Source organism: Sparus aurata, chromosome 23, assembly GCF_900880675.1.
Source record: "Sparus aurata chromosome 23, fSpaAur1.1, whole genome shotgun sequence".
NCBI lineage: Eukaryota > Metazoa > Chordata > Actinopteri > Spariformes > Sparidae > Sparus > Sparus aurata.
In genome coordinates this window covers 13,738,972-13,766,574 of record NC_044209.1, presented here as the reverse complement: position 1 = coordinate 13,766,574, position 27,603 = coordinate 13,738,972, and the positions used below count along the sequence as shown (strand labels likewise).

At 42.0% G+C, this 27,603-nt stretch overlaps 3 protein-coding genes across 5 annotated transcripts; 2 read left to right on the top strand and 1 right to left on the bottom strand.

The window, feature by feature from the left end:
- Positions 1-11,503: 11,503 nt before the first annotated feature.
- LOC115574881 (GDP-L-fucose synthase-like) lies at positions 11,504-17,303 on the top strand. 2 transcript variants are annotated; one of them, XM_030406506.1, is made up of 11 exons: positions 11,504-11,591; positions 11,850-12,027; positions 13,793-13,907; positions 14,026-14,154; positions 14,511-14,584; positions 15,696-15,829; positions 15,917-15,981; positions 16,154-16,220; positions 16,313-16,392; positions 16,524-16,623; positions 16,975-17,303. In XM_030406506.1, exons 1-11 carry the CDS (start codon positions 11,519-11,521, stop codon positions 17,028-17,030), a joined length of 1,071 nt encoding a protein of 356 aa, XP_030262366.1. In that variant the 5' UTR covers positions 11,504-11,518; the 3' UTR covers positions 17,031-17,303. The 2 variants fall into 2 exon arrangements, with proteins under 2 accessions (XP_030262366.1, XP_030262367.1); XM_030406507.1 differs by having other exon boundaries at positions 11,581-11,679.
- Positions 17,304-18,706: 1,403 nt separating this feature from the next.
- On the bottom strand, positions 18,707-24,063 carry gtf2f1 (general transcription factor IIF, polypeptide 1). Of its 2 annotated transcripts, XM_030408969.1 has the most exons (13): positions 23,584-24,063; positions 23,291-23,337; positions 23,014-23,086; positions 22,631-22,824; positions 22,187-22,357; positions 21,187-21,392; positions 20,904-21,051; positions 20,740-20,795; positions 20,351-20,482; positions 19,995-20,065; positions 19,659-19,800; positions 19,384-19,522; positions 18,707-19,203 (listed from the first exon to the last, which is right to left on the bottom strand). In XM_030408969.1, exons 1-13 carry the CDS (start codon positions 23,593-23,595, stop codon positions 18,999-19,001), a joined length of 1,596 nt encoding a protein of 531 aa, XP_030264829.1. In that variant the 5' UTR covers positions 23,596-24,063; the 3' UTR covers positions 18,707-18,998. The 2 variants fall into 2 exon arrangements, with proteins under 2 accessions (XP_030264829.1, XP_030264830.1); XM_030408970.1 differs by lacking the exons at positions 23,291-23,337; positions 23,584-24,063 and adding an exon at positions 23,222-23,250.
- Positions 24,064-24,855: 792 nt separating this feature from the next.
- LOC115575220 (general transcription factor IIF subunit 1-like) lies at positions 24,856-26,425 on the top strand. The gene is made up of 5 exons (XM_030407087.1): positions 24,856-25,070; positions 25,179-25,234; positions 25,492-25,611; positions 25,847-25,917; positions 26,119-26,425. Exons 1-5 carry the CDS (start codon positions 24,856-24,858, stop codon positions 26,173-26,175), a joined length of 519 nt encoding a protein of 172 aa, XP_030262947.1. The 3' UTR covers positions 26,176-26,425.
- The last annotated feature ends 1,178 nt before the right edge of the window (positions 26,426-27,603 follow it).

Genomic DNA, 27,603 nt, shown 5'->3' with positions numbered 1-27,603 from the left:
AAGTTATGCTAAAAGACTAAAGTAATTAAATACTCTGCATTGTTGTGCAGCTGTGTGGAACACTTCATTAAGATGTTTCACTGAGAAGATCCTCATCCTAGGTTCCACGCTATCCTTTCAATCACACATAAAATCCATCACAAAATCAGTTTTTTATCATCTCAAAAACATCTCCAAACTTGGGGATTAAGTCCCAATTAAATAACACTCATACCATGTCAATCCAGTGAAACAGGAAGTGTTAAAGATAGAAGTTGAGTACATGCTGTTGAATAGCATTGCCAAGCCCAGCATGAGTGCATGGAGTTCGCCATGTATTCGTTTGGAAGTCTGACGGTACGTTCAGCTTCTGCACTGATTACAGGCGTGTTAATGTAGCAAGTAAACCTGACTGTTATCTATTGCCTAGGCTGGATGATTGCATTGACCGCATGGGATCAGCCGTTTACATGAGCAAGTTTGACTTGCTAAAAGGCTACTGGCAGATAGCGCTTACGAGTAGGGCTAAGGAGATCGCCACATTTATCATGCCAGATGATTTTCTTTCCCTTGTGTCATGGCCTTTGGAATGCAAAATTCTCCTGCAACATTCCAGTGGTTAATTAATACTGTACTGTCCCGTATGCTAGGTTGTGATGCTTACTTAGATGATGTGGTTCTTTGGAGTGCGTCATGGCCAATGCATTTTGATCAAATTTGCCAGCTTTTTCCTCTGCCAACCTTACCGTCAATTTGGCGAAGTGCAAATTTGGTATAGCTAGTGTTGGAGCTATTCATTCTTTTGTAATATAATTTCAACATTTATTTATTTTGTTAATGTTTTGTTGAGAACAAGTTAGTTGATTAGTTTGATTACAATATTAGTAGCATTGTTTTTGTGATTTTGAATATTTGATTATGCTTTTGTTTTGAAGGCACTGGGAAGGGTTTATGGTTTTTTACCAGGGTGACAGGGCAAGAGAGACGCCATCATCAATTGTTTGCCACCAAAAGGAAAATAAACCGCAAAACTGCACCACCATGACTCTAAAATTGTTTTGTCACGTACCTGCTTAAGATTCACGCTTTAAGTGCCTCAGTGACCATTTGATTTTGATAATGTCTTTTATTTGGACAATGGGCATTATTATTATAATTATACAGGACAAATCCACCACCACACACCCTGCTGGAAAAACCAGCATGGACCAGCATTGCTGGTGACCAGCAAGACCAGCATATGTTGTGTGTTGGTGCTGGTATGCTGGTGACCAGCAGCATGGGATGTGTCAATAACTTATTTCATATTGCAGAGTATGAGGAAGAGTGAAGTTGGCTGTGAAAGTCCAACACAGGACACAGAGTCAGTGAGGTTGTCACAGTACACCAAGTTTATTGAACACAAGCTTCAAACCTACAAGATTTTGGGGTCATTTGAGGGCACCTGAAACAAACTGTAAAAACATAAATGCAACACTTTGTTTGTCGCTTCTGTTTCTCTCACAAGTTGAAGTAAACAATTTATAAAGTTTTTCTTTCGTATGGAGCCTACACAAAATAATTACTTCTTTCAGATGTTGAGCACACATTTGTTAAAATCCAATAAAATAATCCTGAATGAAAAAGATTCAGGCACAGGTGTTGGGCAGGGAACTTCCCATGCTGGTGCATGGGATGCTGGTGACCAGCATGCCAGCACCAGTATGGGATGCTGGTAATTGAATATTGGTGACCAGCATACCAGCACAAGCATGGGATGCTGGTGACCAGCTTCATCAGTAACGTCACTAGCAAGACTATGCTGGTAGGCCAGCATAATTAATGGGACCTTGCTGATGGACCATCTCTTTCGCAAGGGTGACCTGGCCAAAAAGGTCAACAGCACGAGACATAACAGCAGTACATGTCAAGACAGATTACAAAGAGTAATAGATAGAATAAAACATACAATTTTAGAGATGCAACAGTAGCACAACAAACAAATAATTTAAGATTTGAAACACAGGCACTGTTCAGTGAGTTTCCGCTGCCTGTCTTTCAGGATAGAGCGGAAGGCTCCAAGTGGAATTAGTTTAGAGGTTCAGCTCAGTCTGCAAAGTATTCCACGCCAAAGGGGTGGCAAAGCTGAATGCTCTTTTCCCAGATTCGGTCCTTACCCGGGGAGCAGATAAAACAAGGGTTGAACAGGAACGCAAGGCATAACAACTACCTGTTTTCTGCAATAAAACAAACAAATAAGAAGGTATCAAGCCTAAGAGAGCCTTATAAATTAAGGTCAGCCAATGTACATATCTGCGTGCACTCAAAGAAGGCAAGTTTGATTTCAAGTACAATTCACAATGGTGGGTGAGGCGACTACACCCTGTGACAAATCTCAGTGTCATATGAAAAACAGTATCCAAAGACTGGAGACATTTGGATGACACATTCAAATAAAGCACGTCCCCATAGTCAAGAATGGGCAAGAAGGTGTGACTATTTTCTTCCTGACCCTGAGAGAGAAGAAGGTTCTATTTCTGGAGAGTTTAGTGACCAGCTTGTTTATATGGGCTTTAAATGGAAGCTCCTGATCTAGGGTAAAGCCCAGATACTTGTAGTTCAAAACCCGCTCTATAGGTTTTCCTTTGGTTGTTAAAATATTTGTAATGTTCTGTGGTAGCACCTTTGCATGAGAGAAAACCATGAGCCTGGTTTTATCTGTGTTTAAAACCAGTTTGCAATCTTGCTTAACTAAGCTCATTAAGTGTCATGATGAAGCTAATGATATGCATGAAGATGTCATAAATCTGGGTTTATGATAACACCCAGAATGATATCGTGAACATCATGCAAAGACAGAAAGACATCACTGCATTGTTGATGCAACAAAATGTAACATCTGCTCTTCCAACAAGAAATATTCCTGTGTTTGACAGTGACCCTCTTCAGTTTCAGTCCTTTATTGGAGCTGAGTAGTGGGGAAGTCTGATGAAGGGGGGGTTCTCTTTGTTTCAGTGGTTGTCAGGAAGTCAGATTAGTTGACAGTTAAATGGTCATTGCCCTGGGGAAGCACACCAACACCTGTCATGAGGTCTGTTTTCGTGTTGTTACCTGACAGTATATAAGGCAAGACAATCTGAAGATCCACAGAGAACATTCTGCTTTGGGTCTTCTTTCCAACTGATTCATCACAATTCAAAACACTGACATTTTCAGACCTGCCAACCTTGTCAACATATTTTGAGTACCACTTGTGTTGTGCGACTTTTGCAACTCCATTGCTTTGCACGCAGTAATTTCCCCATTCACTGGCTGGAAATCGGTTATAAAAAAAACTTTTTCAAAAACTTCTGGGGGGACATGGACCATCTTCTTTTTGGCAGGTCTGCTGCCCTGTCCCTCCCTGTCTTCGTCTCTCTCATCTGCCATGGCAGTGGTTGCAAAACTTGCTGCAAAAGATTCGTTGGCTACATGTTTAAACTGTATAAATAATCACATTCCTCCTTATATACAGGCCTACTCTATCTGCAATGGATATATATATATAAGGGCTAAAATACACACACACACACAGATGCAGCGCTGACTCTTCTTGAGAGACAGCGAGATCCTCCCAGTGGCACTGGCAGGTAGTGGCACCACAGTGGCAGTCAGTGGCAGTCAGTGGCAACCTGTGGCCTGTCCGTGGCATTTCCTGGCACCCGCTCGGTGTCCAGAAACGCCTCCCTTGACTCGCTGCCAATAAGGGCGGGGCCACATTTCCTGGGATAACCATGTTTGTTGTTACGACAATCACTTCCGCCATGGAGTCATGATGATTTCAAAATAAAAGCATAAGGGGAAAATCCGCTGCTCGTTTACTTATTTTAGTATACAACGTTTTGCACAATTTCTCTCTGTTTTGTACTTCTTGATATCATCAAAATATATATTAATGTCTGTTTCATAGCGTAAATGTGAATGTAAAATACTGTACATATTGTACTATTCTTAATCTTATATTTAATCTTTCCCTGTGTTTATATTATTCTTATCCTTTCTTATCTTAAGCAGCGACACAGTGACAATAGACGTGTTGGAAATATTCCTAGTATGAAATACAATTTCAAAAATATAGTAATCAACAGTTGCTATGCAGTTCCACAACATGCTATGGGATGCCACAGAATGCCAGAGCCTGCCAGAGCCTGCCACAACATGCCACAGAATGCCACTACATGCCACAGAATGCCAGAGCCTGCCACAACATGCCACAGAATGCCAGAGCCTGCCAGAGCCTGCCACTACATGCCACAGAATGCCAGAGCCTGCCACAACATGCCACAGAATGCCACAACATGCCACAGAATGCCAGAGCCTGCCACAACATGCCACAGAATGCCAGAGCCTGCCAGGGCCTGCCACAACATGCCAGAGCCTGCCAGAGCCTGCCACTACATGCCAGAGCCTGCCAGAGCCTGCCACTACATGCCACAGAATGCCAGAGCCTGCCACTACATGCCACAGAATGCCAGAGCCTGCCAGAGCCTGCCACTACATGCCACAGAATGCCAGAGCCTGCCAGAGCCTGCCACAACATGCCACAGAATGCCAGAGCCTGCCAGAGCCTGCCACTACATGCCACAGAATGCCAGAGCCTGCCACTACATGCCACAGAATGCCAGAGCCTGCCAGAGCCTGCCACAACATGCCACAGAATGCCAGAGCCTGCCAGAGCCTGCCACTACATGCCACAGAATGCCAGAGCCTGCCAGGGCCTGCCACAACATGCCACAGAATGCCACTACATGCCACAGAATGCCAGAGCCTGCCAGAGCCTGCCACTACATGCCACAGAATGCCAGAGCCTGCCAGAGCCTGCCACAACATGCCACAGAATGCCAGAGCCTGCCACAGAATGCCAGAGCCTGCCACAGAATGCCAGAGCCTGCCACAACATGCCACAGAATGCCACAACATGCCACAGAATGCCAGAGCCTGCCAGAGCCTGCCACTACATGCCACAGAATGCCAGAGCCTGCCACAACATGCCACAGAATGCCACAACATGCCACAGAATGCCAGAGCCTGCCACAACATGCCACAGAATGCCAGAGCCTGCCAGGGCCTGCCACAACATGCCAGAGCCTGCCAGAGCCTGCCACTACATGCCAGAGCCTGCCAGAGCCTGCCACTACATGCCACAGAATGCCAGAGCCTGCCACTACATGCCACAGAATGCCAGAGCCTGCCAGAGCCTGCCACTACATGCCACAGAATGCCAGAGCCTGCCAGAGCCTGCCACAACATGCCACAGAATGCCACTACATACCACAGAATGCCAGAGCCTGCCAGAGCCTGCCACTACATGCCACAGAATGCCAGAGCCTGCCAGGGCCTGCCACAACATGCCACAGAATGCCACTACATGCCACAGAATGCCAGAGCCTGCCAGAGCCTGCCACTACATGCCACAGAATGCCAGAGCCTGCCAGAGCCTGCCAGAGCCTGCCACAACATGCCACAACATGCCACAGAATGCCAGAGCCTGCCAGAGCCTGCCACAACATGCCACAACATGCCACAGAATGCCAGAGCCTGCCACTACATGCCACAGAATGCCAGAGCCTGCCAGAGCCTACCACTACATGCCACAGAATGCCAGAGCCTGCCACAACATGCCACAGAATGCCACAGCCTGCCAGAGCCTGCCAGAGCCTGCCACAACATGCCACAACATGCCGCAGCCTGCCACAGAATGCCACAGCCTGCCACAGAATCCCACAGCCAGTTGCCTTTAGTGCTATTTTCCTCTTTATGTTCATTGAATATCATCTGTATTATCATTAATAATACTATTAAATGCAAAACTTGTGTTAGTCTTGTTCATCAGCTTCTCCTTATATTAGTAGTGGCAGTGTTGGGAAGATTACTTTGGAAATGTAGTTGGTTACAATTACAAGTTACCCTGTTGAAAATGTAATAGTAGTGTAACTATTTCAATTACTTTCTCAAAGTAATGTAAAAAATTACATTTGATTACATTTTGATTACTTTTCTTAATTTTGAATGAAATCTCTCAACTGCTAACCATTTTCACATTTTAAGACCTATAGTGTGATAAACCTTTCAGTTCAAAGGTTTAACCATATAGTATGAGTCTGACCTTTGGCCTGTACTGTGAAGGAGGCTCACTTCCTCACTAAATGGAGCGACAACGGGCTGATTTCAGCCAAGAGGAGCAGGTTGTTTTAATGGAGAGAGTATGAGCGATACAAAAAGCCTGATCACAGCCTGAAGCAACAGTGTTGCTCCAAATATGACAAGAGGAGGCTGATTTTAATTTCTGACAGCTCTACATTGAGCTGCTTTTAAATATGAAGCTTTAGAGCCACAACAACTGCTGTTTTAAACTGCGTTAAATATTGTTTTAATATATTTCACTGATCGAAATTATAAAATGCCAGTGGTGTTTTATTGAAAGCGAGGCTGGTGTGTGTATGAAAATAGGTTACAGTGGGTTTTTTAGGTGCTGTAGCTACAAGCAAATCTCATGTTGTCTCTGTACAAAGACCTTTTTAAATGTGAGAAAACAGAGTAGACCCAAAGTCCTTCTAGTAGAAAGTCTCTGGTAGACCTACTCAAGATTTGCGTTTGGGCAACACATAACAGGCGAAACAATTAATTTATTCATGGCCACATTAAGTTAAATTATCTGTCCTGCTGTGAGCGCACAACTTCTTTCAGTGGTGACTGACTGTATATAAAGTAAACAGGCTATAGTCTAATAAATGACCTCCTGACGCGAGTCGGATCATCAGCTGAGCAGCGTGTCTCCTCAGCTGAACATCTGTAGAGACGCTCAGAGAGAAAGTAACCAGCAGCGGATCAGCGCGATCTCTCCCTCCGTACAAATGCTCCGTTCTGATCCAGCTCCACTGGACTTTCAAAGTAAAGGTGGCGCCAGCTGTAAATGAGTTAAATAGTGAAACAGCAGCGCTTTTATAGCCGATTTTATGATTAAACTCTGAACAGAACCTGGTCGGGACCAGGTTATGAGCTAAGCATAAGTTACCATGGTGATCTAGCCGGGGTAGAGCCAGCTTTCTATACAGGGAAGCCTGACTTCTGTCTGTATTAAGTGTTTTTTGTATTTCCAGCCCAGGAACATATTGTGTGCCGCCGACACTGTTGCTGCTGAGTGAGTCTGCCGCCGTGCGGTTTGACATGAATCCAGGGGGGCGAAAAACTATTTGATAGATCCAAGCTTTTGCGGCGATTTTTCAAATGAAACTTAAGTTGTAATCATTGAAATTTCCAAAAGCAACTGTAATTTAATTACATATTTTCTCCCAGTAATGCAACGGATTACAATTACGTACATTTTGTAATTAAATTACATAACGTCGTTACATGTAATTCGTTACTCCCCAACACTGAGTAGTGGTATGATGAGTGTAATTAGCCTAGTTGTTTATTGTAGGTGTAGGGAGACTCCTTGCATCAGAGTATTACTAAACACAGTAAATGACATTCAGCGTTAACATGGCTTTTAACTTAATGTATTTGCACATATTTTTAAATATAGCTACATTTTGAGAATCCGCACTCTCACTCTCATTTGCCCAATTTATGTTGTCTGTAAATGCCTTTCAAAGAAAATCTGTCTGTTGTAGATCTGCTTCATAAAAACCACTGCATTTGATCCAAAGGGTATAACTATAAATATACATTCACACGCACTTAAAGTTCAAACACCCCTCCCGCGCCCGCCCGCCCCAACGTACAACCTGGAGTAGAAATAAAGGGGGTTCTTGACACCGTTCAATTGACACTGCGTGCCCAATGCAAAAGAGGGGGGGGGGGGGGGAGGGCAACACAGGTATATTCTCTGAAGTTTAATAAGTATTAAGCAGGGTCTGGCATTCTGTGGCATTCTGTGGCATGTTGTGGCAGGCTCTGGCATTCTGTGGCATGTTGTGGCAGGCTCTGGCATGTAGTGGCATTCTGTGGCATGTTGTGGCAGGCTCTGGCAGGCTCTGGCAGGCTCTGGCATTCTGTGGCATGTAGTGGCATTCTGTTGCATGTTGTGGCAGGCTCTGGCATTCTGTGGCATTCTGTGGCATGTTGTGGCGGGCTGTGGCATGTTGTGGCATGTTGTGGCAGGCTCTGGCAGGCTCTGGCATTCTGTGGCATGTTGTGGCAGGCTCTGGCAGGCTCTGGCATTCTGTGGCATGTAGTGGCAGGCTCTGGCAGGCTCTGGCATTCTGTGGCATATAGTGGCAGGCTCTGGCAGGCTCTGGCATTCTGTGGCATGTAGTGGCATTCTGTGGCATGTTGTGGCAGGCTCTGGCATTCTGTGGCATGTTGTGGCAGGCTCTGGCATTCTGTGGCATGTAGTGGCAGGCTCTGGCAGGCTCTGGCATTCTGTGGCATGTAGTGGCATTCTGTGGCATGTTGTGGCAGGCTCTGGCATTCTGTGGCATGTTGTGGCAGGCTCTGGCATTCTGTGGCATGTAGTGGCAGGCTCTGGCAGGCTCTGGCATTCTGTGGCATGTAGTGGCATTCTGTGGCATGTTGTGGCATTCTGTGGCATGTTGTGGCAGGCTCTGGTAGGCTCTGGCATTCTGTGGCATGTTGTGGCAGGCTCTGGCAGGCTCTGGCATTCTGTGGCATGTTGTGGCAGGCTCTGGCAGGCTCTGGCATTCTGTGGCATCCCATAGCATGTTGTGGAACTGCATAGCAACTGTTGATTAATATATTTTTGAAATTGTATTTCATATTAGGAATATTTCCAACACGTCTATTGTCACTGTGTCGCTGCTTAAGATAAGAAAGGATAAGAATAATATAAACACAGGGAAAGATTAAATATAAGATTAAGAATAGTACAATATGTACAGTATTTTACATTCACATTTACGCTATGAAACAGATATTAATATATATTTAGATAAAATCAAGAAGTACAAAACAGAGAGAAATTGTGCAAAACGTTGTACACTAAAATAAGTAAACGAGCAGCGGATTTTCCCCTTATGCTTTTATTTTGAAATCATCATGACTCCATGGCGGAAGTGATAGTCGTAACAACAAACACGGGTTATCCCAGGAAATGTTGCCCCGCCCTTATTGGCAGCGAGTCAAGGGAGGCGTTTCTGGACACCGAGCGGGTGCCAGGAAATGCCACGGACAGGCCACAGGTTGCCACTGACTGCCACTGTAGTGCCACTACCTGCCAGTGCCACTGGGAGGATCTCGGTGCTGCTGCTCTTCTTTCTCTTTTTTCTTTGACGATGTATTGGGTTCATTAGGGGAACGTGATCGGTAGATTTGCTAAGAAAAAACACCTCGCAAATCTTTCTTTTTTTTTTCTTTCTTTTTTTCACTTAGACTTCGGCTCGAATGTTTCCACAGTGAAAGTAACGTTACGCGTAACGGTTCACATTTACCAAAAGCTGGCAGGTCCGCTGAGACACACACACACACATACACACACACACACACAGTTTACCTTTTTAAGCGCCAACTGCAGCGAGTGGGGAACGGAGGACGGAGAGGGGAGGCAGAGGGCAGGAGGAGGCAGGGAGGAGGGGGGCGGGGATGTTACGCTATAGGTTCTATCTCTCTGGTTCGGTGGACTCGTTATTCTCCGCTTTTCTACAATGATTGGCTGAAACTGCTTCACCACGCTGCTGCATCGTGTTGTCAGACATGAGTACCGCACGTGCACATTTGCCACAGAACTTACATGTTCGTAGCTTTTTTTTTACCAGCGTATTTAGATGTCAAATTGCGTACTTGCTACGCAAAATGCGTACAGGTTGGCAGGTCTGCATTTTAATCAATTTAATTTGAAGGAAATACAATCACAATTCAGTGTGTAATTGTGAAGAGAATTAGCAACTCTCAAAACCTCAACAAAGACAATTTCCCATACAGCACTCCCTTTTCTCTTGATGGCATTCAGGAGTGGCACCAGACATGATCAGAGTCAATAGTAATGAAAGGGGACCAAAGACAACAGCTCTGCCACTCCACCCATAAGCTGTCATCTAGTGATAAAGGACATTGACAGGAGTTGCAGAGTAGCTTAATTTACTTTCTCAACCATCCTTGACTGCTTTCTTCACCTTTTGTGAGTCTGTGGGCGTGTTATGATAGAAGACTTCTGTCCTAAAGATCCCTGTTGTTGGACGAACAACCACAGAAGCAGTACCACAACAGATGTTTAAGTCACGGTCTGTGGACAGATTTAAGCAGTAAAACAGCGTCAACCAACATGTACAATATCCATCAGATGCAGCGTTCTGGGTGGGCAACTGGCTCATCCTAAATGATCAGGGAAACATATGGTTTCTAAACGTTAATTTTAACAAACATTTGAATGAACAGCGCAGTTCACCGCTGCCTCTCTCTCTCAGTCAATGCCAAGTCACCCAGCAGTCGATCTCTCTTTCTCGCTCTCCCTCTCTCTGCAGTCAACTTGAACAAATTTCTTATTCGCTCCGATAAAGCTCAAACAAACTGGTATTTCCTTAAATATAATTAAAATGTCAGTGTTTTGAATAAATGGATTTATAATATATAATGTCAGGTGTCGCGGGTAAATAAAAATCACTCTCGGTATTGAAAATGTTTATAGTGTTGACCAATCATTTCTGTTTCAGTGAGACTGAGAAATGTCCCGGCACTGTGCCTGATCTCTACCTTATGCTGGATAATGGAAATGTACTTTTGGGAAGAGACTGGTCTACAAACACATAAGGGTTTCATGAATACTCCATATTACTATATACATGTTTTTGTATAATTATTTTAGGAGACATTTTAGAATGTCCATATGTACGAGAAATCATTTTTTGCCACACCATGAAAGTAAAACTGTGAATGACAGATGGGGTACAAAGAGAAAAGCCTTTGAGAACAACATAGTAAGCATCATTTTTTCTGAAAAAGAAAAAGGCAACAGACGGTACAGGTACAGCCGCCTAACTGTTTCTACTGCGTTAATCACCTTCCCTCTCTGAAGAACATTATATAGAAACCTTGAGCCAACTCTTATTTTAGTGTCCACTAATCCGATGTTACACCTGGATAAAATGCCCTAATTGTGCAACATTTTGAGTATGCTCACTAACCTGTTACAACACAAACAATGACAGACTGGAGCTGCAGCCTTCTGTTATGACAGATGTTGCACGTCCTTAACTGAACCCAGTATTGTGTCAAATTCAAATAATACTTTCAATATTTTTGATGGGATATTTATGAGGTTTGGTATCAGATCATATAATCCCTCAGCCATCTGAGTTTGAACTTCAAAGTACTGGCAGTTGTGTTTTCCCGATCCTGTAAAAAAGGCACTTGCATAATTAAAAAAAAAAAAATGGATTGTGCTCATGTAGCAGGAGGAGTCCCGAACAACCTCACCTACCTAAATCACGACAGAATACAAAATGAAGGAGGGTCAATTTGGTGTAGTTGCACAGGATTGCATACAGGTAGCAACACACATACATACGTAACCCTCCACTTCAGCCCTGTAACACAAACCTAAAGAACTGGAATGCATTAGAAGATGACGTCAGACACCAAAGCTGGGATGGTCATGGCTGAATATGGAAATCATTTTGCACAATGTCTGAAGGGAGGTAATGACTAGTTCTCCTTGTCTGACAGGTTCTCAGTAGCCTTACAAAAACTGTCCAGTGTTGGCCATCTCAGTTGATCAACTCAAAGGTGTGGAACGGAGAGGCTATTTAGTTTACTGATATTTCTTCAGCTGAGAGTCTTAATTTTTTATTATTATTATTATTTTTGTTATGATTTAAAATAGTTGTATTGGTACATGAATGTACTTATTTGAATTAATGAAATCTTTTTTCTGTGTAATTGTCCTTGTCATACAGAACAACCTGCACAAATAGAGAAGATGGAGTCGGACACCAAAGCGGGGCCAGTGCGTGTGCTGGTGACTGGTGGATCTGGGATGTTAGGCAAAGCCATTGAGCATGTGGTGATGAACGAAGGTCTGAAACGGGAGGGAGAGGAATGGATATTTCTTTCTTCAAAAGATGCTGATCTTCGGTAATTATGTTGCTTCAGTTTTACTTTTGTACCCGAGGCTGACTGCAAACAAATTACATCAATGTAATTGATGAATGGTGGTGGAAAGTAACTAAGTAGCTACAGTGGTGTATTTCCATTTTCTCTTTCTACTTCTACTCAAAAACAGTTCAGAGGCAGAGATTGTGCTTTACTCCCCTACATTTATTTGTTAACTTAAGTTAGTTTTGCGGATTCAGAATGAAATATAAAATCTGTTAGACAACTAAAAAATGAAGTGATATTATGGATCAGATAAAATGGCTAAAATTCACTATTTTACCAACCGAATATATAGAAAGAAATGTTCCACCTTAGCAGATGAATTTACACATTAACACAGATATAACAATTATTCAATTATAAAATACACACTATTGAGCAATGTTGAGCATCTCTGCAGGTTTGGGATTTTGTGGTTGTACTGAAAATGTTTCATGGGCTCAGCCGGGTGTGTTTGTCCTCATATTATTATTAATTCTGAACAATTTTGTTGCCGTTCCTGGTGCACATTCTTTAACCAGTTTATCTTATGAAAGTCATTTTTATCAGCTGGCAACCGCAGTGAAGAGCTTATGAGTAAATTTAATTTGCAGTATAGCAAGGTTTGTCCAGTGGAAAGTTCCCTGACCCAAATGTTTCCAACACTTATGTAGTGACTTGAAGTGGAAAAGCACAATAAACCTTTTGGTGCTAAAGCCACACATAATCCATATAGAAAATGGTCTTCTTTTTTTAATTCCAGCTTAGAAATGTACGATATCCACCATACAAGTTGTTGTGGGTGGTCAACTGGCCCATCCTAAATGATCAGGAGAACATATCATTTCTAAACTTTATTTTTTTAGCACTAAATTTCACATGTATATTCACAATAAATGCCATAAAAAAATGTCCTTCCTGAAAAAGAAAAAGACAGCATACATTAGGCTAGTTGCATGTGTGATGAAAAATCCCAACAGGCCATTTTCTATTGCCGTGTAGTTCAGCATTACATGATACCAAGGTTGTCACTGTCTGATGTCGTAATCATGAATGCAAATGCATTTCCCATTGAGGAGATTATGTAGGAGGGATGTGGGACAGAGATGAACGATCCTGTCTGACCTGCTGGTCTTACTGTCACTATGAAAACAATCATGTGATTGATTTTTCTGTTTAAACAAACAGCTGAGTCAACAGCACAGTTCGCCATTCCCTCCCTTTCTATAGAAACATTCTGGCATTGTGCCTGACATCTACCTTCATATGCTGCATAATGGAAATTTCCTTTTAGGAAGAGACTGACATGACCCAAAAAAAGGTTTCATGAATACCTGTCAAAGCTTAGGGATCTACTTGTCAAAGCTTAGATGATTAAATGTTTGGATACTGAACTTAAAATTGTGAAATTACGAACGGCAGTATGGCAACATCGGGGTGGGATTAGAGAATGTGTGGGTGGGACGAGTCTCTGCCCCAAACGTCTTTGCACATCTCTGGCTGAGCATGTATGCTCTCACTGAGCTACGCCCTCGTTGATACCCTCAGACATGCAATGTGTCAGCTTTGAGTCTACTCCACTGTTGTAGGGAATTAACAACCTTGCTCAGAGGCACCTAAGTAGTCGGAAAAACAGTGCTACTGATTTTCTCCTATCAGACTTATAACACAGGAATTCAAACAGGCACCCTGAGGTGACAGAGTTCTTTTTATAAAATGTATGTTTTCACAGTCTTTACAACCAAATTTAAACAAATGTGAACAGAGATCTCGGGCAGACCAAAGCTGTGTTCAAGAAGCACCACCCAACTCATGTCATCCACCTCGCTGCAAAAGTCGGGGGACTCTATGAACACATGAGGGACAACCTGCTCTTTCTGGTGAGACAATGCTGGCGTACATGGATGATTTACTGCCACAGCTGTTTTGCATGAGTGGAAATATCTACGTTGTTTTTTAACTGCATGGCCAGTCAGTGACAGTTTAACACCTTCACAGAGCGACAACCTCAGAATCAACGACAACGTACTGCAAACAGCCCATGACACGGGCGTCACCAAGGTTGTGTCATGCCTGTCCAGTTGCATCTTCCCTGACAAAATCACATACCCCATTGATGAGACCATGGTAAGCTTTTCTTGAACCCGAATGCTCTTTTTTCACACACTCTGCCTTCATACTGATCAGTAATGTTTAAGAATGTTTTGAACTTGATTTTAGAACTATTTATGGGGTTATCTTTTTAAAGACTTGGAGAATGCTGAAAAATATGCTGTCATCATTTGTGTAAATAAATAAAAGTCATTGAAATCAAGGGACATCAAATCTTCTGGTATTGCTTTGCTCAGATTTCGAAGTACAATCACAATTCTCAGTTTTGGTTTCTCTCAGTGACATTGATCATTGGTGTGCAATGTGAACAGAGCCATTAAAGGGCCATTGTTTTACCTTTACTTTATTTGTATTGCATATCTCTGTCCTAGATACACAATGGATTACCTCATGACTCCAATTTTGGATACTCCCATGCTAAAAGGCTGATTGATATTCAGAACAGGTAAGCAGATGTGCAGCGTAAACAACAACAATAAGCTGTATTCATCAAATCACAAGGCGAATCGAGTATTCCACATCTAGCCATGATCGTGTTCAGAAACAAGGGAGATTTTTGCTGCATATGACAAATTACAAACATGGACAAGACTACCAGAGCAAACTATACTTTCAGACTAATATGAAGAAGTTGAACACTTAATCCTGGCTAAAAGCAAGACGGTCAGCAACTGTGTGAAGTGTATGAAATTGGCCTATAACATCACAGCCCCATCATTAGTGTACCAAAACTGCTTGGTCAGGTTGTTGCACCTAAACTAGACCTAGGTGTCAAAACTAATTGATTAGGTTTTGGCACCAGAACTTCTTGGTCAGGTTTAGTAACCAAAACGACTTGTTTAAGCTTAGGCCAACAAACTACAATGTTAGGTTTACCGCCTAAACTATTTTTGGTTTGGGCACCAACACTTCTTGGTTAAGTTGTAGCACCAAAACAACTTGGTTGAGTTATTCACCAAATATACTTGGTCAGGTCTTGGCACCTCAACAAGGCTTTGATGCCAAAATGTTGGGCACAGAAAAGAACTTGGTTTAGCTTAGGCACCAAATCTACTTGCTTGAATTATTCACCAAAACTGCGTGGTCAGGTCTTGGGACCTTGACTTCTTTTCTTGAACCTGCCAAAACAACTTGATGAAGTTTAGGCACCAAAACGACTTGGTTAGTTATAAAAGGCAAAAAAAAACACTTGGTCTGATTTAGGCACCAAAAATACATGGTTAGGTTTAAGCACCATTTCTACTTGGTTAAGTTTAGACACCAAAACTACAAGGTTAAGTTGATGGTAATATTATGATGGTTTGGGTGCATATAGTATTGTCAGCTACAGACACCAGGGTGCTAACGGCACCTGCCTAAAGAAAAATGGGGACCAGCAAGTTTCCAGTTAAAGATGACCTTTAATGCTGTTTGTTTACTCCTGGAGGTGGGAAATCGAACACGAGTCATCTGTCGACTATGATGGCCACAACTTTCCGTCGCTTGAGTTGTACAAGAAAACACAAATTCCTCTTGAAAAGTGTTAATTGGTATTGTATGTGTGTCCATGTTGACAGGGGATACTTCGAGCAGTATGGCCATCGTTACACTTCAGTCATCCCGACCAATGTGTTTGGTCCCCACGACAACTTCAACATAGACAAAGCCCATGTGATGTCGGCACTCATCGGCAAGACATACAAAGCAAAAAGTGAGTAAATAAGACTCACTAATCCATCTCGATACATACAAGCTGTGAGCAGTGAATAACACATAGGAACTCATGTCTCTCTTACAGTGGAAGGAACTCCTGTGACTGTATGTGGCACTGGAGCTGCAAGAAGACTGTTCACCCTTTCTTGGGTATGATATCTACAAGCTTTAACTGTCATGTGTGTCTACTGTATCGGATGGAATTTAAGAATGTTAAGTATATGTTAGTGGAAAGGTATGGATGCATCTCTGACTGTACTAAGAATAAAAAAGTTCTAGCTAAGAAAGCCTACTAGGTCTCATTATCTGTGTTTCTTATCAGGACGTGGGCCGTCTGATTGTGTGGGTCCTGAGAGAATATGATGAAATTCAGCCGATTATCCTCTCTGGTGAGTACATGAGTTGTTTCTTCAAAACACAGTGATGCGAGGCAGAGTCACTACATGTGCAGCTCACTCAGTCAATGTTTGTTTCTTTTCAGTGGGTGAAGAGGATGAGATCTCCATCAAAGACGCTGTGGAAATGATCGCAGAGGCTCTGGACTTCAAGGGCGAAATAAAGGTATCCTTTCAATATTCCTCAGTGATCCTACACCCTGTAATTGATTCTAATTAAGCTATGGTGTGTGTAGCCTATTTAGCTCAAAACCCACAGAGTTAATATCAATTCTCTCCTTGAACCCATATCATCAGTATGACACCAGCCTGTCGGACGGCCAACTCAGGAAGACAACGAGCATCGCCAAGCTAAGACGCTACCGTCCAGACTTCACCTTTACACCTGTTAAAGAAGGTCAGAGTTCACTGTGCATCACTGTGCATCTTAATGATACTGCTGTTGCTTTAGTACAGAATTACTTAAGCGTACCTAGACATGGTGCATATTTGGCAGCACAGAGGCAGCAGAATAAACCCATGACACCAATAGCTTTCTTAGTTCTTACATGTTGTGTTTATGATAATTTACATATTTGATTCTGCATTGTAAGTGATGTTTTTTTTGCAGTCATCGTGAAATAACAAAAAATTTAGATGCAAGTTAGTTATGTTCTACTCTAAATAAAAATAAGAGTTTTGAATAAGTATTTGCCTTCATACCACACCTGCTGAAGGTGACACATCTTTGTTTTTTCTCTCCATCTAGGTATAAAGATGACCTGTGACTGGTTTGTGGCCAACTACAACAGTGCCCGGATATGAAGAGACCAAACACTGAGCTAAGAATATATTGGTCTATTAATCAATACTGTAACACTCTCTAGTAATATATTTTAATCTCTAGGAGGGATTTCACATCAAGGTATTAATACAGGGCTCATTGTTCCCTAACTTTTCCAAAATATGTCATGAAACTGTTAAATGATTTGGAAAGAGCCTGATGTTGACTCTGTATTATAAACACATGTATATACTTTCTACATCTATTCTCTATCTGTATTATTTGTATTAAAAATTCAGATTACTATAAACGTGCTTTTGTATAATTATTCTAGATAAAACATTTTAGAATGTCCACATGTACAAGAAATCATTTGACATACCATGAAAATAAAACTGTAAATGACAGATGATATACAAAGAGTAAAGCCTCTTATAGCAGCATAGTTATACTTTTATAAGAAAGGTTTATACTTAATAAAATCAAGACATTCTTTATTTCATGAAGTGTATAAATAATGTATTCTCTAATCCGTTCGGGGTCTCACGGCTTCCAGAGACTTGATCTGAGCAAAACAGTATTTTTAGGCTGCCTCAGAGAACAGCTGGTTTGCCGCTGCATTGATGGGTACGTTTTCTGTGTTATTGTGTGAATTGGGTGTATCCGAACTAACAGAAACACAAAATTACACAAACTGACCAATTGCGGTGTGGTGACTTTGGAGTGAGCGATGGACCTGTGTCGGTTTACTGTTGCCTTTTGGGCTGCAGGGGAATTTATTGCATCCGCATTGAGAGTGGTCAGTGAGCAAAATTCAAAAGCAATGCTGTGCAGTTTCGCTTTATATGATGAGTATGCTATGTAGTAGGTTCATGGTGCAAATAGGCACTCGTAACCTGACAAGTGAAGCATGTGGAAGAGTTACACTGTGGTAGTAAATTATTGAGGATAAATGATGACTGGAAAATCCTTAAAGTGAAGTTCACCTAAGTAGTGGGGAATTCTGATGAAGGGGGGGGATCTTTTTTCCTCAGTGGTTGTCAGGAAGTCAGATTAGTTGATGGTTAAATGGTCATTGCCCTGGGGAAGGCATGATCAACACCAACACCTGTCATGAGGTCTGTTTTCCTGTTGCTACCTGACAGTATATAAGGCAAGACAATCTGAAGAACTACGGAGAACATTCTGCTTTGGGTCTTCTTTCCATCTGATTCATCGCACCAAGTGTGTAATTGTGAAGGGAATAAGCAACTCTCAAAACTTCAACAAGTACATTTTCCCCTACAGCACTCCCTTTTCTCTTGATGGCATTCAGGAGTGGCACCCGACATGATCAGAGTCCATAATAACGAAAAGGGACAAAAGCTCAGCCACTTCACCAGAAAGCTGTTATCTACTGATGGAAATTGACAGGAGCTGCAGAGCAGCATAGCTGTCTTTGTCACCAGCCTCGACTGCTGTTGTCTCCACCTTTTGTAAGTCTGAGCGTCATCATGGAAAACTTCTTTTTTATAGAGACCTGAAGCAGTTCTTTACGTCATGGTCTGTGGAGAGATATTATCACAATAGCATCTCAACAGTTCAAGATGCAGTCACGAAACTTTACAGGTTTGTAGGTGAGATCAAAGATAAGTTCCAAGATCAGTATAATCCAAATTAATGTAGTAAAAAAAACTGTAAATGGGATGAGGGACAAAAATAAAGGCTTACACAGCAGCCGGTTTAACATTTTATTATTAATGTTTCTATCAAAGAAAAACAAGTCAAAGAATTGTTTTATTTACTCAAATTCTTGGAACCACACAGAGACTGAGCTGCTTTTCTCTCAGCATTGACAAGTTTTTCTGACTTTGAAATACTGACTCAGGATGCTTCAAATACTCGATGATAACTGTGCAGACAGTTTCAATCTCTGATCCTGTGGCATGTCAGAACATAACCTCAACACATCAGAGTGTTCTGGATATTAAACAAAAACAAAACTCCTCTCAACCTTTTGCCTCCATCAGTTATTCGGTGAGGTAGAAGTGCATTTTGTCATTCACATTTTTACGCTCCGGATTGAGGCGCTTCAGGATCTGTGCTAGCACGTTGACCGTCTGCTCGCTGCTTAAACCAGTGCGCTTCGTCTGGAACTTCTTCAGCAGATCTTTGGTGGTCATCGGTTTACGGATCAGGTATCGCCGGACCGCTTCCTCTGTTAGCTGCACATCACTGTGGAGCAGACGGATAGAAGTGTTTTTAACCTCACTAACACCCAGTCAAACTATTTCTGTTTGGGCTTAAATTCATTTGCATTTTTTATGTTATTTATGATTCAGTTCTCTAGCTCTAGTTCCTATAGTTATTTCAGTATAAATAAATAACTATATATGAAGACTTGTAACAATGTACCTTGAGCTAGGAGTGGATTTGCCTGATGGGGGTTGAGGCGTACTCTTCCCAGAGGGAACAGGGCTCTGAGTACTGGGCTCCATCTTCAGCCTTTTAGCAGCTGGCGAGTCAGTAGCAGGACCCTGAGTCTGTCTCTTACCTGTGCAGAAAGAGAGAGAGATTTCAATGGAATGGAGCAACAAGAGGAACAACAAGTTTCAGAGGGATCTGTCTCGTGTCCTGTTTTATTCATAATTTTGCAGAGGTTTGTGCATTTGAGTATTATGAGCACACACCTTGCTCTAGTTTACTGGCAGCAGCACGGAGTGTACTGGAGGTTGAGGCAGAGTCTATGGATGGTGTCCCGGGGCGACTGCCGGTCCTGGAGCTGCCAGCAGAGCCACGCCCTCCTCCACGTTTAGGAGGCGTGCGCTTCTTCTGAGAGACGGAATTAAAGAGAGATATTTGATGAGAACAGAGAAAAACAGAACTATTCACGCATTCACTGCCAAAGTATGATAGCTGCTACAACTCAACAGTAGTCACTGCTGGTGTATAGAAATTCCTATGAAAAAGCCACGATATTGACTCAAGAACAGCCTCCCATGCACAAATATCAATCAAATAATCACCATGAACAGAGCGGAGGCCGTCTCTCCTTCGATATCACTGTCGTCTGAGCTGTCTGACTCGCCGCTGCTGTCTGTGACACAAAAATCCACAAACTGAAACTAAACATGATTCAGTTTAACTTCTTTTTAACTCTTTTTTTAACCTTTAAAATTGATTTTTGCATATATCATCTTATTTATATTCAATCTTTTCAAGCATGTGTTATATGTGTTTATGTAGGAATACGGTTAATAGAGTGAGTTACATTTTGCCGACAGGTGAGTGCAGGTGTAAAGCATAAAATTAAGACAGTATAATTAAATAATATAAAATGTTTAGAACAAAAAAAGGGAGTATTTAGTGACTTATTGACTACCTTTTTTCTTCTTCTTTTCCATCTGGACCGGGGTTTTCTTTCCCTCCTCCTCTTCTTCCTCCTCTTTTGCCTCCTCTTCATTCTGCTTCTCCTCCTCGCTCTCTTCCTCACTTTCAGATGCCTCATCAATCCCTATGAAAGGACAGATTATGTGAAAGGGAAACAGTTTAAATACAAGCCATTCATTCAGTTGAGACAATAAGTCAAAAACATTGAGATGCACTGAAATAGATGTCTGCTAGTAATGTCATCCCTCACTGCCAAGTTATTAATAGCCAAGTGATTATGCTCTACGTTTCATTACATGCATGATATCTTTATGATTCGTGTATAATCATCAGCGTCTCTTCTATATTCAGTAAAAGATCAGTAATGTTCAACAGTCTGACCTTTAGGATGCTCCTCTGCTTTGCTGGGTTTGCCTTTTTCTGGCTCTTCATCTGAACTGTTTTTGAAAAACAAAATTAAATATAGTTAAAGTTTAAGAAGGAAAAAACACATCGTCCTTACATTAAGTGTAAATCCTTTAGAGCAACATTGCAAAGGATCTGACCTGCTTTCATCTGACATGTAATCCACCTCTAGACCCTCATAATCGCCGTCGTCACTGTCCTCCAAGGCCTCCTCATTGCTCTTCCTCTTCTTTTTCTTTCCTTTTCCTTTGCCCGTGTCTTTCTTTGCCCTTGTCTTGCTCTCTCCATCTGTCCAATAAAGAGAGGGGTGGACGAAAGAGAAAATCACATGATGACATGATAGGGCCTTTAATTCACAAGTTTATAATGTCACAATTTGTGGGAGACGATTCAGGAGCGGCTGTTTAACCACGCTCATCTTACCATCCCCCATACTGCTGTCACTGTTGTCGCTGCTCATCTCCAGGTCGTCTTCCAGGTCGTGAATGCGCAGGTCGCCCCCTCTCCCACCCGCCTTCTTTTTCTTCTTCCCCGACTTGTCAGCGTCATCCTCGTCATCCTCACCGCGCTCCTGCTCCCGGAAACGTCTCTGAAGCATGATGCTGAAGTGATTTACCACTTTGTTCCTCCTGTAGAAAAGAGAGGGGTGTATGATATTAAATCTTTGACACAACCATGGCCTTTTAACCAACTGCTAGTCCCATCTTCAATTTCTAGGCTAGGAAAAATCCTATTTTCTTGTTATAGAAGCAGTTCCTGATTTCATGCCTGTGTCCTTTCCTATGTCAGACATTATATCTCATCCTTTTTATGATTGCAAACTAAATCCCTTAATTATCCCTCGTCCTGTCACTCCTGCATCGGATGCCTGTATCCTTGACAGCTGTCTCACTTCACTTGCAGCCAGGTAGCTATACTGGACAAGAAAAGATAAGCATAATCTTTTTGCTACTGTGAATCAGAGGATTTAGGAGAGGATATATCCGTTTGAATACATGATCTGGGAAATGTTAAAGCTAATGTCAGTATTTGCTTCTCCAACATGGACGTTAGTTTCAATCATAATATTTCAGGGTTCTTTTTGTTCCCCCTCTTCACTGTCACTGACATACAAACCTATAAACAGTGGTTCTGCCATGTTTGGCAGATATTTTCTATGTTCACCTGACATTAAAAATTCTTCAGTTAGGATGGTTCTGTAATAGCTAAATTAAAATTTGAAGACAGGATTTTTTCCCCTAGACTGCTGTAAGGAGTTATGTTTGAGTGATACAAATAATATACTGAGTTAAGATGGGATTTCAGACAAAGGAAGTTTAACTACATCTCTGCATTTATTCTGTAAACTAAATACTTATATATATATTATTCATTTCTACTTCACGATGAGCAACCGGTCATTCCCGTTACTCGGCGGCCTCACCTGCCCCACTCCTCCTCCGCCTCTTCAGCAGTGAGAGTTCGGTGCTTGGCCAGCGGTGTGAAGTTGTACCAGCCGTGGACAGGGAAGGCTTCAAAAGCCCCATCAGGACACTGTGTAAAGATGTAGTAGGATGCATTTTCTGTAACACCGCCCTTCTTTTGACCTTTGAACCTGAAACACGTAAACACAGAGGCAGAGAGTTGCTGCTGAGAACACATTCAGAAAGTCACTATGGCTAGTCTTTCTTTAGTTTAACACATGTAGTTATTGTGATTCTTTCCTACCTGAAGTCCTCTACATATTTTAAGTAATTTACTGATACATTTCTGTGAATATCATCTTCTATACAAAATCATGTCAGTTTCAAGTGTCTTCACAAGTATGAATGGGTTTTCTTTGGATGCAGACAGGTTCAAAAAAAGGTATGTTAAGTCTTTTTCCCACCTCTTGCCAGCCTTGCCGTTGACCTTGAGAATCCAAGGCTGGTCCTCAACTTTGAACTCACGTGTCACAATACCAAACTTCTTCCGCCGTGCTTCCTCACGCTGCTTTTTGCCAAACTCACTGCCAGCCGCACCTTCCTGCGTCTCTTCCTCCCCGTATATCCGCCGAGCGCTCATGTCCCTTTCCATACGAGCCTGGGAAGGGACAGGGAGGGAGATGTTGGAGAAATGTAAAACTGAAGGATGGCTTCATTTTTCAGATTGTATATATTCTTTGAGTTCTCCTTTTGTAACCACACTGCTTGTCATTTCGCTCTCAGTATGAGAATGGTGGGTGCAGTTCAAATCATCTGTCACGTGTCAACACACTGAAATGAAGCCCACCTGTGTCCAGGTGGAGCAGTTGACTCTGTCTCCTGCATTGAAAGCCATGATGTTGTACTTCTTGCTGGTGTTTCTATGGGTCGGACAGAAATACAAACAAAAAGCCATTAACTTTGTCTGCTTATTCCTAGTCAGGGTCCCAAGAACAGCTTCAAGATCATAAACTAACTTACTGCAGATAAACAACCACATTCACAGGAACACTTACATTATGGCCTCCATAAAAAAAGGTGGATTTAAGCATCATCGTGTTTGGATGTCAAGCTGTGATACTCACTTGGGGACTCGCACAGTGTATTCTGTAGCTGAGGAACTGCTGCTCCCCTGCAAGACAGACAGATTCAAAGGATTTTGTTTAATGGACTTAGTTTTTTCCCTATCTGTTATGTAGTAGTACCAAACAGAGTAGACCATGGTGTCTTTATCACAGCCCTGGGGGTCTACATGTGAAGGCTACACACGTACACATAAAGCACAGGTAGCTTTTCATCAGAAGATCACAAGACCAGACCCCATTAATAAAACTAAGATTCTTTCTGCTGGTGAGAGAGAAGTGGAGTGAATACATACCAGTGAAGTCATGGCTGGTCTTCTCTCTGGATTTTCTCACCACATCAACAGTTGATTCAGACCAGTTGTGTACACTATTAAAAATTAACCACTGGTTTTCTGTTTCCGTGGGGGTCAGCAGGCATTAAACTAATAACTTATCAAATAGAAGCAAGGTACACCTTGATAATGTCTTTCACAGAGCGGTATTTCCTCAGTAAAAGATTCCTGTGCCGTTATTGTTAGCACCTGATGCTAAAGTCAACAGCAGCAAACCGTTTTAGCTGCAGTCTGTAGCTGGTGCAAACCGCTGCTAGCACAGCCCTGCTTCAAGCTCAGGTGACGTTTATGTGAAATAAAGGTACAATACAAGTTGTGAAAACACACAAAAGTATACAGAATTAAGGTTATTTAACAGAATATCTCTTCAATGATTTACCCTGTGCGCGCACTGCTACCGTATTTGTTCCGTCGCTTTAAACAGTCGACGGGAAACCTAGACGAGAAACATTGGTTCCTAGCAGCCTGCTCCATCCTTTCTTTAGTTGTTTGGCTGATGGGCACTTTGTTGGCCCTGCCCTCACAGTGAAAAAAACAACAACAAAACAAATGCCGTAATTGTGACTTCTATAGAGCAATGAAAATGTCTGTTCCATTATAATTACTTCTAACTCTCCCCAGTGTCTGCTACGCTATCATGTCTAGCTTACCACTGGTCTAAGGTGAGATGAGCAGGAATATGATTGACATTGACACAGATACAAGAAAGGAGAGGGTAAACAAGCACATTTATTAATACATTCATTCAAAAATACTGCTACAAAATTCTGCTACACTGTGTATACAGTACACTGAATACACTGTGCGAGTCCCCAAGTGAGTATCACAGCTTGACATCCAAACAAGATGATGTTGAAGTCCACCTTTATAAATGGACATTGATTTATGGAGGCCATAATGTAAGTGTTCCTGGGAATGTGGTTGTTTATCTGCAGTAAGTTAGTTTATGATCTTGAAGCTGTTCTTGTGACCCTGACTAGGAATAAGCAAATGAAGTTAATGGCTTTTTGTTTGTATTTCTGTCTGACCCATAGAAACACCAGCAAGAAGTACAACATCATGGCTTTCAATGCAGGAGTCAACTGCTCAACCTGGACACAGGTTGGCTTCATTTCAGTGTGTCGACACAGGACAGATGATTCGAACTGCACCCACCATTCTCATACTGGAGAGCGAAGTGACAAGCAGTGTGGTTACAAAAGGAGAACTCAAAGAATATGTACAATCTGAAAAATGAAGCCATCCTTCAGTTTTAGTGCTCGGCAAATATACGGGGGGGGAGAGACACAGGAAGGTGCGGCTGGCAGTGAGTTTGGCAAAAAGCAGTGTGAGGAAGCACGGCGGAAGAAAAAGAAGAGGAAGAGGAAGAGCAATGAGGAGGCCTTGGACGACAGTGACGACAGCGATTATGAGGGTCTAGAGGTGGATTACATGTCGGATGAAAGCAGGTCAGATCCTTTGCAATGTTGCTCTAAAGGATTTACACTTCATGTAAGGACGGTGTGTTTTTTCCTTCTTTAACTTTAACTATATTTAATTTTGTTTTCCAAAAACAGTTCAGATGAAGAGCCAGAAAAAGGAAAACCCAGCAAAGCAGAGGAGCATCCTAAAGGTCAGACTGTTGAACATTACTGATCTTTTACTGAATATAGAAGAGACGCTGATGATTATACACGAATCATAAAGATATCATGCATGTAATGAAACGTAGAGCATAATCACTTGGCTATTAATAACTTGGCTGTGAGGGATGACATTACTAGCAGACATCTATTTCAGTGCATCTCAATGTTTTTGACTTATTGTCTCAACTGAATGAATGGCTTGTATTTAAACTGTTTCCCTTTCACATAATCTGTCCTTTCATAGGGATTGATGAGGCATCTGAAAGTGAGGAGGAGAGCGAGGAGGAGAAGCAGAATGAAGAGGAGGCAAAAGAGGAGGAGGGAAAGAAAACCCCGGTCCAGATGGAAAAGAAGAAGAACAAAGGCAGTCAATAAGTCACTAAATACTCCTTTTTTTGTTATAAACATTTAATAATATTTCATTATACTGTCTTAACTTTATGCTTTACACAGGCCTGCAAAGACTGAATATGAGTAAGATGATATATCCAAAAATCCATTTGAAATGTTAAAAAAAGAGTAAAAAAGGTTTAACTGATACTCACAGACACTTGTGTCTGTTCATGTTTAGTTTCAGTTTGTGTATTTTTGTGTCACAGACAGCAGCGGCGAGTCAGACAGCTCAGACGACAGTGATATCGAAGGAGAGACGGCCTCCGCTCTGTTCATGGTGATTATTTGAATGATATTTGTGCATGGGAGGCTGTTCTTGAGTCAATATCGTGGCTTTGTCATAACTCTGAGCAATTTCTATACACCAGCAGTGACTACTGTTGAGTTGTAGCAGCTATTATACTTTGGCAGTGAATGCGTGAATAGTTCTGTTTTTCTCTGTTCTCATCGAATATCTCTCTTTAATTCCGTCTCTCAGAAGAAGCGCACGCCTCCTAAACGTACACCTCAGTACACTCTGCTGCCAGTAAACTAGAGCAAGGTTTGTGCTCATACAAATCAAAACACGACACATGACAGATCCAGCTGGAACTTTATGTTCCAGTTGTTGCTACATTCCATTGAAATCTCTCTCTCTCTCTCTCTCTCTCTCTCTTTCTCGATCTCTCTCTAACTCTCGAGACATCCCATCAGGCAAATTGTTACCAGTCTTCATATGTGAAGTTATTTACTTATACCGAAATTACTTTGAAAGCTACAGAACTGAAACTACAAAAGTGTATCATAAATAACATCAAAAATGCAAATTAATTAACTGGGTGTTTGTGAGGTTAAAAACACAGGTCCGGCGGTACCTGATCCGTAAACCGACGACCACCAAAGACCTGCTGAAGAAGTTCCAGACGAAGCGCACTGGTTTAAGCAGCGAGCAGACGGTCAACGTGCTGGCACAGATCCTGAAGCGCCTCAATCCGGAGCGTAAAAATGTGAATGACAAAATGCACTTCTATCTCACCGAATAACTGACGGAGGCAAGAGGTAGAGAGGAGTTTTGTTTTTGTTCATATCCAAAAAAAACCCTGACTCCTGGAAGAGAGGTTCTGTGTCGAGGTAATGGCCTCAGGATCAGAGGTTGAAACTGTCTGCACTAGGTGCAGTTATCATCAAGTATTTTGTGTAGCATCTTGAGTCAGTATTTCAAAATCAATAAAACTGAGAGATGCTGAGAGAAAAGCAGCTCAGTCTCTGTGTGGTTCCAAGAATTTGAGTAAATAAAACAATTCTTTGACTTGTTTTTCTTTGATAGAAACATTAATAATAAAATGTTAAACCGGCTGCTGTGTAAGCCTTTATTCTTTGTCCCTCATCTCCCATTTACAGAGAGTAAAACCTGTAAAGTTTCGTGACTGAATCTTGAACTGTTGAGACACTATTGTGATAATATTGTCCACAGACCATGACGTAAAGAACTGCTTCAGGTCTCTATAAGAAAGAAGTTTTCCATGATGACGCTCAGACTTACAAAAGGTGGAGACGACAGCAGTCGAGGCTGGTGACAAAGACAGCTATGCTGCTCTGCAACTCCTGTCAATTTCCATCAGTAGATAACAGCTTTCTGGTGGAGTGGCTGAGCTTTTGTCCCTTTTCGTTATTATGGACTCTGATCATGTCGGGTGCCACTCCTGAATGCCATCAAGAGAAAAGGGAGTGCTGTAGGGGAAAATGTACTTGTTGAAGTTTTGAGAGTTGCTAATTCTCTTCACAATTACACACTCGGTGTGATGAATCAGATGGAAAGAAAACCCAAAGCAGAATGTTCTCCGTAGATCCTCAGATTGTCTTGCCTTATATACTGTCAGGTAGCAACAGGAAAACAGACCTCATGACAGGTGTTGGTGTTGATCATGCCTTCCCCAGGGCAATGACCATTTAACCGTCAACTAATCTGACTTCCTGACAACCA

Bases quoted from the DNA above. Each gene is read 5' to 3' on its own strand.
- LOC115574881 (XM_030406506.1), top strand. From the start codon at position 11,519: ATGACGTCAGACACCAAAGCTGGGATGGTCATGGCTGAATATGGAAAT. The intron at 14,155-14,510 runs GTAAGCTTTTCT...TCTCTGTCCTAG, and splicing joins ACCCCATTGATGAGACCATG to ATACACAATGGATTACCTCA. The intron at 15,982-16,153 runs GTATGATATCTA...GTTTCTTATCAG, and splicing joins GACTGTTCACCCTTTCTTGG to GACGTGGGCCGTCTGATTGT.
- gtf2f1 (XM_030408969.1), bottom strand. The intron at 23,087-23,290 runs GTGAGTATCACA...TCCGACCCATAG, and splicing joins TACACTGTGCGAGTCCCCAA to AAACACCAGCAAGAAGTACA. The intron at 22,825-23,013 runs GTGGGCTTCATT...GTCCCTTCCCAG, and splicing joins ACTGCTCCACCTGGACACAG to GCTCGTATGGAAAGGGACAT.
- LOC115575220 (XM_030407087.1), top strand. From the start codon at position 24,856: ATGAAGCCATCCTTCAGTTTTAGTGCTCGGCAAATATACGGGGGGGGA. The intron at 25,071-25,178 runs GTCAGATCCTTT...TTCCAAAAACAG, and splicing joins TACATGTCGGATGAAAGCAG to TTCAGATGAAGAGCCAGAAA. The intron at 25,612-25,846 runs GCAGTCAATAAG...TTTGTGTCACAG, and splicing joins GGAAAAGAAGAAGAACAAAG to ACAGCAGCGGCGAGTCAGAC.